Genomic DNA, 10,528 nt, shown 5'->3' with positions numbered 1-10,528 from the left:
TTTTGGTTGCAGCCATCATCATTGTTCGGCTGCCTGGGCTGGATTCGAACCCTCCAGCTCAGGTGTATGTGGCTGGTACCTTAGCCACTTGAGCCACAGACGCTGAACCGGAAGATTCTCTAATTTGTCCCAACAGTATATTTTTTTGTGGGTTTTGGCACTAGGAGTAGGCCAAAATGAGCATCTGGAAAACTAACTAAAGGGACTACTCACAGTACATTGGATTTAGAACTTCTTAGGGTTGACCCCGTAATCGTGGCATTTGCTCATAGAAATGAAAAATGGAGAACAAATGGAAATGAAGGAAGTTCACTTTATATGAGGAACTACCTTTAGGAAATTTTCTTTTTTTCTTTTTTCCTCTCTCTTGAGACAGAGTCTCACTCTGTTGCCCAGGCTAGAGTGCCATGGGATCAGTCTAGCTCACAGCAACCTCAAACTCGGGGGTTCAAGTAATCCTCCTGCCTCATCCTCCCGAGTACCTGGGAATATAGGCACCCACTACAACCCTCCAGCTGATTTTTCTATTTTTAGTAGAGATAAGGTCTCAGTCTTCTCTATCAGGCTGGCCTTAAAACTCCTGAGCTCAAATGATCCTTCTGTCTTGGCCTCCCACAGTGCTAGTATTACAGATGTGAGCCACCACGTGGAATTTTATTTTATTTTATTTTATTTTTATTTTTTTAGAGACAGAGTCTCACTTTATCGCCCTCAGTAGAGTACTGTGACAGTCACAGCTCACAGCAACCTCCAACTCCTGGGCTTAGGAGATTCTCTTGCCTCAGCCTCCCAAATAGCTAGGACTATGGGCGCCCACCACAATGCCTGGCTATTTTTTTGTTGCAGTTTGGCCCAGGCTGGGTTTAAACCTGCTACCCTCAGTATATAGGGCCGGCACCCTACCCATTGAGCCATAGGTACTGCCCATTTGGGAATTTTAAATCCAGGTATTAAAAAAAAAAACTGTCGAGGTTCCAAAGAATGGTGTGTTTTTTTGTTTTGTTTTGTTTTGTTTTTTTGAGACAGAGTCTCACTATGTTGCCCTTGGTAGAGTGCCATGGCATCACTGCTTACTGTAACCTCAAACTCTTGTACTTAAGCAATTCTTGCCTCAGTCTCCCAAGTAGCTGGGATTACAGGTGCCCGCCACAATGCCTAGCTGTTTTTTTGTTGGAGTTGTCATTGTTGCTTAGCTGGCCCATGCTGGGTTCAAACCCACCAGCCTGGGTGTATGACTAGCACTGTAACCACTGTGCTACAGGTGCCAAGCCAAAGTTCCAAAGAATGTTAATAGAAAGTTTTCTTTTAAATTTGTCATCTAGGCCGAGTGGTGGCTCATGCCTGTAATCCAAGTACTCTGGGAGGCCAAGGTTGGTTTCTGGAGTTTAAACCAGCCTGAGCAAGAGTGAGACCCTATCTCTACTAAAGTTGGAAAAATTAGCTGGGCATTGTGGTGGACACCTGTTGTCCCAGCTACTGGGGAGAGTGCAGAAGGATGTTTTGAGCCCAGGAGTTTGAGGTTGATGATGCCATGGCTTTCTAGCCTGGGTTCACACAATCCTCCTGTCTCAGCCTCTCTAGTAGCTGGGACTACAGGTGCCTGCCGCCATGCATAGCTAATTTTTCTATTCTTAGTAGAGACAGGGTCTCACTCTTGCTCAGGCTGGTCTCGAAATCCTGAGCCCAAGTGATCTCTCCTCAGCCTCCTTGAGTGTTAGGATTACAGACTTGAGCCACCACATCCTGCTCCAAATAGGCCTTAAAAAGAAAAAGAAAACTTTCAAAGGATCCAATTTCAAATAGAAAATAAATGAATCTTGAGTTGAAGTGCTAATTGCAAGTCCTTTTAAAGGAAGGTATTTTGCTGACAGTATTTTGTTTTTTCTTTTTTCATGCTCTGTCGTTCCAGGTTAAGAAAGTGGCGACTTCTATAAGACATGGATAGATGCAAACATGTAGGGCGGTTACGGCTCGCCCAGGACCACTCCATCCTGAACCCTCAGAAGTGGTGCTGCATGGAGTGCGCCACCACCGAGTCTGTGTGGGCTTGTCTCAAGTGCTCCCACGTGGCTTGTGGCCGCTACATTGAGGACCACGCACTGAAACACTTTGAAGAGTCTGGACACCCTCTAGCCATGGAAGTCCGGGATCTCTATGTGTTCTGTTACTTGTGCAAGGACTACGTGCTGAATGATAACCCGGAGGGGGACCTGAAGCTGCTGAGAAGCTCCCTCCTGGCGGTCCGTGGCAAGAAGGAGGACCAGCTGATGAGACGCGGGCGGACGCTGAGGTCCATGGCTTCGGGCGAGGACGTGGTCCCACAGCAGCGTGCTCCTCAGGGACAGCCGCAGATGCTCACGGCGCTGTGGTACCGGCGCCAGCGCCTGCTGGCCAAGATGCTGCGGCTGTGGTTCGAGAAGAGTTCCCGGGGCCGGGCCAAGCTGCAGCAGCAGCAGCAGGAGGAGGCGCTGGAGCGCAAGAAGGAGGCGGCGCGGGAGCGGCGGCGCGAGGTGAAGCGGCGGCTGCTGGAGGAGCTGGCCAGCGCCCCTCCGCGCAAGAGCGCGCGGCTGCTCCCGCACTTGCCCCGGGACGCGGGACCGGCCGCCGAGCGCCCTACCACCCTGCCTACCTCACGCAGAACGCCCCCGGCCGCGCTCAAGCCCCGCCGCCAGCCGGCCGTGGCCCCGGGCGTCACTGGCCTACGCAACCTGGGCAACACCTGCTACATGAACTCCATCCTCCAGGTGCTCAGCCACCTCCAAAAGTTCCGAGAATGTTTCCTGAACCTTGACCCTTCCCAAACGGAACATTTGTTTCCCAAAGCCGCCAATGGGAAGCCTCAACTTTCTGGCAGGCTGGCCAGTTCCTCGGCCACGGAGCTGTCCTCGAGGAGCGACAGGGCCGAGGCATGCGAGCGGGAGGGCCTCTGCAGGAACAGCGGGGCCTCTGTTACGCGGAGTCTAGAGCTCATCCAGAATAAGGAGCCGAGCTCCAAGCACATTTCCCTCTGCCGAGAACTCCACACCCTCTTTCGAGTCATGTGGTCCGGGAAGTGGGCCCTGGTGTCGCCCTTCGCCATGCTTCACTCTGTCTGGAGCCTGATCCCTGCCTTCCGTGGCTACGACCAACAGGATGCGCAGGAATTTCTCTGCGAGCTACTGCACAAAGTGCAGCAGGAACTTGAATCAGAGGGCACCACGCGTCGCATCCTCATCCCCTTCTCCCAGAGAAAGCTCACCAAACAGGTCTTAAAGGTGGTAAATACCATTTTTCATGGGCAGCTGCTTAGTCAGGTAGGTGTGTGCCCCCTCCTACCCGAACTCTGCCCAGCACAACTGTGAGAGATTCTATGTTAGAGTTTCCTATGAATGCCTCCCTCAGATTATTGGGTGAATAATTAGGACAGCTAACAATTGCTGCGATTATGCATTTTTTAAGGGTGGTCATTGTACCTTTAATTGTTCTGTACGTTGTGATGGTCTTGTTGGTGAAACTTGCCTGTTCTCTTTTTGGCTACATTTTTTAGTTAAACTTGCCACATCGCTTTAGTTTCAGTAAATATATTTAACTATTAATGAAGATATGGGTAACATTAAGAACCCATTGTTGGCATGCCATCCTTTCTTTGATCAGTTTTAGGAAACTGAACAGAGTTCCATAGTAACTGTGGTTATTCTGATTCCATAGTAGTTTGAAAGCTTTCTTCCTTCTTTATGTACAAGGGAGGTAGGTGGCTAGTGGCATGTTGAAGGCCTATATACTTCTCCTTCCTGTTCCCGCTTATCTTTCATTTTCTGAATTTTTTGCCATTTACAGACCTATGCAAAGATTCATAGATAAGGCTTTATGAAAATATCCAGAAAGAAATTTTTTTTTTGAGATAGAGTCTTATATGTCGCCCTCAGTAGAGTGCCGTGGCGTCATAGCTCATACTAATCTCTAACTCTTGGCCTTAAGCAGTTCTCTTGCCTCAGCATCCCAAGTAGCTGGGACTACAGGTGCCCACCATAAAGCCTGGCTATTTTTTTGTTGCAGTTGTCATTGTTTAGCAGGCCTGGGCCAGGTTCAAACCTGCCTGCCTTGGTGTTTGTGGCTGGCTCCCTCATCACTGAGCTACAGACACCAAGCCCAGAAAGAAAATTTTTATGGTAAAAATTAAAGAGATTCAAGTAAAATCTCTGTACTGTGTTACTGAGGTTTTGTGTCTTGGTTTATAGGGTTTTGAAAGAATGGTGAGAGGGATGGAAAGAGAGCTTGTTTAGGTTTTTGTTTTTAGCATATGAAAGGAGAGTATTTATCAGCATTTTTTCTATCTCCTCTTCCCTTACAAAGAAAGGTGCATCTGGTTAAGTTGTGGGGGAGAAGAGATGTAATCACAGTACTTTGAGGCTCTGGAGATGGAGGGGATTGGTGTAGGGGTCCTTCAAGAAAGAAGAGCAAAACCAGAGGCAACTTGAACTGCATGGAAGGATTGAAGTCAAGAGGAAGAATGCCAGGGTGAGAGAAGTGAACAGGGACTTGCAGATTCACCATCTCAGACTGTTTCCTTGAATGATTGCACAATAACTTACAGCATTTAATAGTAGAGTGTGTATTTTGGGAGAGAAGAGAAAAGGGAGGAGGTATATAATCTCTGTGCAGTGTGGTGTTTGAATTCCAGCTACCATCACATAGTTAAGAATGTATATCAGAAATAATATGCTCTAATTCTTTTAAAGTATGTGTTACTTTAATATAACTTTTTAAAAAATAATACACTTATTTTTTGTAAATTTATGTGTTTTGTATAGAACAAACAAAAATATATATGGAAAGCATGAAAGTTATATAATCTGTAAATCACTCTTTTCATTCTAGGTCACATGTGTATCATGCAATTACAAATCCAATACCATTGAGCCCTTTTGGGATCTGTCCCTGGAATTCCCGGAACGCTATCACTGCATAGAAAAGGGGTTTGTCCCTTTGAATCAGACCGAGTGCCTGCTCACTGAGATGCTGGCCAAGTTCACAGAGACAGAGGCTCTAGAAGGGAGAATCTACGCTTGTGACCAGTGTAACAGTGAGTGCTATATGGAAGTGGGACAGATGAGAGGGATGCAACTGGAATATTAGTTTTAGGTGCCTCTTTTTCCTTCTTTGTCAGAAGTAATAACTGATGATATTGAATGGTTCTAAAGCATCTTTTTTTTTGGAAGACAGAGTCTTACTTTGTTGCCCTTGGTGGAGTGCTGTGGCATCACAGCTCACAGCCACCTCAAACTCTTGACTTAAGCAGTTCTCTTGCCTCAGCCTCCCAAGTAGCTGGGACTACAGGCACCTGCCACAACATCTGGCTGTTTTTTGGTTGCAGTTGTCATTGTTGTCTAGCTGGCCCGGGCTGGGTTCAAACCCACCAGCCTGGGTGTATGTAGCCAGCGCCATAACCACTGTGCTACAGGTGCCAAGCCATAAAGCATCTTTTAAAGGTTTTTTTCCCTCTCATTTTTCTGAAAATAAGCTCATGGACTTGATGGTAAAAAACAAAGAGCCAGGCAAGGTGGTTCACATCTGTAATTCTAGCACTCTGGGAGGCCAAGACAAGTGGATTGCTTGAGGTCAGGAGCTTGAGACCACCCTGAGTAAAAGCAAGACCCCATCTCTACTAAAAATAGAAAAAACTAGCCAGGCATTGTGGTGGGTTCCTGTAGTCCCAGCTACTCTGGAGGCTGAGGCAAGAGGATTGTTCAAGTCCAAGAGTTTGAGGTTGCTGTGAGCTATGACACCATGGTACTCTAGCCTGGGGCAATAGTGAAACTCTCTTTCAAACCAAACAAACAAACAAAAAATGAAGGCCCAGGAATTGTGCCTCCTTTGACTCCTCCTGATTGCCATTAGTTATTTTGGGAGGCATATGAAAGTATAATTTCTGAAATGAGGACCCTGAGAATGTTAGTAATTAGCTTCATAGTATTATAGGACTTCTACTTAAATTCATGAATATAGAGTCTGACAGGTCTTATTCAATCTAAATCCAGATGGCATCGCTTATTTAAAGGGTATGATAACAGAAAGCATGATTTTGGGGTGGCACTTGTAGCCTAGTGGGTAGGGCACCAGCCACATCACCCAGGCTGGTGGGTGTGAACCTGGCCTGGACCAGCTAAAGCAACAATGACAACTGCAACAAAAAAATAGCCAGGCATTGTGGCAGGCATCTGTAGTACCAGCTACTTGGGAGGCTGAGGCAAGAGAATCTCTTAAACCCAAAAGTTTGAGGTTGCTGTGAGCTGTGATGCCATGGTACTCTACTGAGGGCAACATAGTAAAACTCTGTCTCCAAAAAAAAGAAAAGAAAAGAAATAAAAGCATGCTATTGTACTAAATTGGTAGAATTAAAGTCTGTCAAAAGAGATGCTTAAAATAGGTACAATGTGCCCAAGAAAGTTAAGTCTTTTTTTCTTATTGTTGCAGTTTTTGGCCCGGGCTGGGTTTGAACCCGCCACCTCTGGCATATGGGGCCAGCACCCTACTCCTTGAGCCACAGGCCTTGCCCAAAAGTTAAGTCTTTTTTTTTTTTTTTTTTTTTTCTGAGACAGAGCCTCAAGCTGTCCCCCTGGGTAGAGTGCCATGGTATTACAGCTCACAGCAACCTCCAACTCCTAGGCTCAAGTGAGTCTCCTGCCTCCGCCTCCCAAGTAGCTGGGACCGCAGGCGCCCGCCACAATGCCCGGCTATTTTTTGGTTGCAGCCGTCATTGTTGTTTGGCGGGTCTGGGCTGGGGATTCGAACCCGCCACCCTAGGTGTACGTGGCTGGCGCCCTAGCCGGCTGAGCTATGAGCGCTGAGCCCAAAAGTTAAGTCTTAAGGCAGCAACTTAATGGATATTCTCTCCATATTTTTTTCACATGTCTGAAAATTTCACATTTTAGAGAAGGTCCTAAGGCTTTTATCTATCATAGCTTTAATTTTAAAGCACAGCTCTCCTCATATGTTATGTGGGCATCTTATTCAGGGTCCTTCTGTCTTGCCACACAAACACTTAATGCTTTTGCTAACCCATCATGGACAGAGGAAATGCAGACCAAATATGTAGAAGCTATGTTTGGGTTTTATGGTGTATGAAGATTTGGAAACTAAAAATATAAAATTAATGGATTATATACAGAAACCTAGAAATCAATTTTCAGCTATAAAATAGTTTGGATTATAAGTTTTAGAAAAAAAACTTATGGCAGCACTTTTTAATATATTTTTCATATATTTTTTTAAAATAGTAAATTGTAGGAGGCCTGCTATGTTCTTTGAAGGATTAGGATAAAAAATAAAAGTCATGCTTGATATCATTTTGACATTTTAAAACAAAATTTTGAGGCTGGGAGAAGTAGCTCACTCCTGTAATCATAGCACTCTGGGAGACCAAGCTGCATGGATCACTTGAGCTTATGAGTTCAAGACCAGCCTGAGCAAGAGTGAGACCCAGTCTCTACTGAAAATGAAAAACTGAGGCAAGAGGATCACTTGAGCCCAAGAATTTGAGGTTGCTGTGAGCTATAACACCACGCACTCTACCAAGGGTGACAAAGGGAGACTCTGTCTCAAAAAATTTTGTTTTGAAATATTGTACTTGGTTACTGTACCTGTCCTGTTTCATTGTGAGATACAGAGAAGCAGGTGAATTAATTTGTTTCATTGGAGCAGTATATATATTTTTTAACTTGTAAGTAACAAAAGGATATTAACAGCTTTATCGGTTTGGGATGTGATAGATTAGCTAAAAAATACTTTTACTTATTTTTTCAAGAAAGGATTGTTTTTCTGGTTGCCAGGTGTCCCAGTTTATCAGGATTTCTCTAGGCAGATACAAATAATGACAGGGAAGGGAAGCTGCAGTGAGGGGATGAGATGCATTGATCCGTTGCTTGTGAAATTCCAAAATTGTTGGTATTTTCTCTCTCTATGTGGCCAGTTTAATCAAACAGAGACAGAATTGATCAATCTCAATTGAATCAGTAATTTCTTTTCTTTGTGAATTTCATTTTAGGGAAACAAAGCCGAATTCTATATTGTCTTCATTTTAGCTCACATACTCCCTCTGCTGAGGGTGGCAGTCACTGCGAGGGTTCTCAGGCAAAGCTGCAGTAATTTTCAAAAATCTGGTGAATAGGAATATAAAATAAGGCCAGGCCCCTCTTTGAATTCCACTCATGCCCCCACCTATTGTGACTGCACACGCTGGTAAAAGCTTCTCCTGTGGCACACTTATTTTGGTGCAATTTATTATGAGAAGCAACACCTCCACATCCTATTGTCACAGAAAGCTATATACGACATCTGGCTGTCATTTGCTACCTTTTACAAGTGGTATAGACAGGACTTGGAATCAGATGCCAAGCTCTTCAGACAGTGAGACCATGGTATCAATAGTTTGAAAACAGTTAGCAGGAACCACAGTGGACCACTCATTTTATATACCCATCAATTTACCAATATAATTAATATAATAATAGAACAGTCACCAGTGAATGGTTTTTGAGAAGGCTACTGATGGAAATGAAGAGAACTTTATTTCTGTTGTTTATTTGCTGAAATTTAGAAATGCATTTCCTACCAGAAACAAAATTAGAGTCTGAGAACTAGTTCTGCTTTGGACTAGGTAAATTTAGACACCTATCAGCTTTGTCCTGCATGTCCAGTAGTATGTTTTTGTTAAAGAAACATATCCGAGGCTAGGTGCCTGTGGCTCAGGCAGCTAAGGTGCCAGCCACATACACCTGAGCTGGTGGGTTCGAATCCAGCCCGGGCCACCAAACAACAATGACGGCTGCAACCAAAAAATAGCCGGGCATTGTGGCAGGCACCTGTAGTCCCAGCTACTTGAGAGGTAGAGACAAGAGAATCGCTTGAGCCCAGGAGTTGGAGGTTACTGTGAGCTGTGATGCCACAGCATTCTACCCAGGGTGACAGCTTGAGGCTCTGTCTCAAAAAAAAAAGAAAGAAACATATCCCCCAAACTAAGTACAGCATAAAAATACAGAACCAGCAGAGCTTATTTTCTAAATATTTTCTAATATGCCATAAGCAAATCATGCTGAAAAAAATATATGTAAATACCCTGTTCTTTGGTAAGTTTATCCTTTTTATCTTTTTCCTAAGCCTGAAATATATGCATTATTCTCTCTTTTACTAGTGAGGAAACTGAGTTTCTGAGTTTTGAATAACTCATCCATTAGCATACAACTGTCTATAAACAGGAAATAGAATTAGGCCTTTCTGGTGAAAACAAAAAGCTTTTTAAAGTTATACTATGCTGTATCATAATTTATGAGCCCATATACAAAGGGCAAGAACCCTAACATATGTTTCTTATTCACGATTAAAGCCATGCTATCAGGAGTGCACTATTGTAAACCTCTCCCTATTTTAGAAATTGCTGACGGCAAAAGTTTGAAAAATGAGATTGATTGCATGTAACGTCAACCCAAAAAAACAGTGACTTAACATGAGGTATAATTAACAATTTCATTGTATAAAAGCAATCTGACAGACATTCATGGGCTGGCATGAGGGTTGTATGGTCATCAGGGACCCAAACCCCTTCTGTCTTTCTTCTTTACTATCCTAATTCAAGGTTTCCATCCTCAGGGTTGTTTTGGGCCCGAGAGGAATTCCAGCTGTTGCAGACGGTGGGAAGGACAAAGGGAGGCACCTTACAATGGAGTCAGGTCCCTTTAAGTCTTATAACTCCCTTACAACTAAGTTGCTGCTATTGCAAGAGTGCCACACATCATTCCTTTCATCTTAGCCAGAACTTCCACGGCCATATCATACAGGCATATGAAGCTGAGAAATGCAGCCTTAAAGAGGATTGCATTGCTGCCCCAAATTAAATCGAGGTTCAAATACTGGTAAACAAGGAGGATGCATTCTGGGTAACAAGTCATTGTCTATGCCATAGCTAGAAAAGAATGTGACTTCTCACAATCTGTCTATACCTTTCTAAACCATATAGGCAAACGACGAAAATCCAATCCAAAACCCCTTGTTTTGACTGAAGCTAGAAAGCAGTTAATGATCTACAGACTACCTCAGGTCCTCCGGCTGCACCTTAAAAGATTCAGGTGAGCATGCTCTGGGAGTCCCAGATGGCTGTGAGCTATGGGAATAGTTGCTTCAAAGGCTTTGTTGAGAGAAATTGTCATCTTAGATGTGAGGATAAGGGACCTACTCCCTTAAGACTTTGTGCTTTCCATGGAAATAAAATGGTTCCTATCCACTAAGGTATGTTGATTTTGGGGCCAAGCCAGACTGGACTTCTGCTATCATGGCCCTGTTTAATTGCCTAGCCTAGGTGTCTGTGCTTAAAGATTTTCTACAGGAAGATTGCTTGAGGCCAGTCTGGGCAACACAGCAAGACTCCATCTCTAAAGAAGTTTTAAAAAACTTAGCTGAGTGGCTCGGTGCCTGTGGCTCAAGTGGCTAAGGTGCCAGCCACGTACACCCAAGGTGGTGGGTTCGAATCCAGCCTGGGCCCACCAAACAACAATGA

At 44.4% G+C, this 10,528-nt stretch overlaps 1 protein-coding gene across 1 annotated transcript in view; it reads left to right on the top strand.

Annotated features, from left to right (window-relative positions):
• Positions 1-10,528, top strand: part of USP49 (ubiquitin specific peptidase 49) — a 79,591-nt gene that overhangs the window by 65,413 nt on the left and 3,650 nt on the right. Inside the window, exons 3-5 of the mRNA XM_003789182.3 lie at positions 1,910-3,293; positions 4,858-5,062; positions 9,992-10,100. Coding sequence (XP_003789230.1) covers positions 1,938-3,293; positions 4,858-5,062; positions 9,992-10,100 — 1,670 coding nt within the window. The 5' untranslated portion in view covers positions 1,910-1,937. The remainder of the gene's footprint in view (positions 1-1,909; positions 3,294-4,857; positions 5,063-9,991; positions 10,101-10,528) is intronic.

The sequence above is a fragment of the Otolemur garnettii genome, unplaced genomic scaffold, assembly GCF_000181295.1.
Source record: "Otolemur garnettii isolate 467f Iridium unplaced genomic scaffold, OtoGar3 scaffold00031, whole genome shotgun sequence".
Classification (NCBI taxonomy): domain Eukaryota; kingdom Metazoa; phylum Chordata; class Mammalia; order Primates; family Galagidae; genus Otolemur; species Otolemur garnettii.
This window is presented reverse-complemented; position numbering and strand designations above follow the sequence as displayed.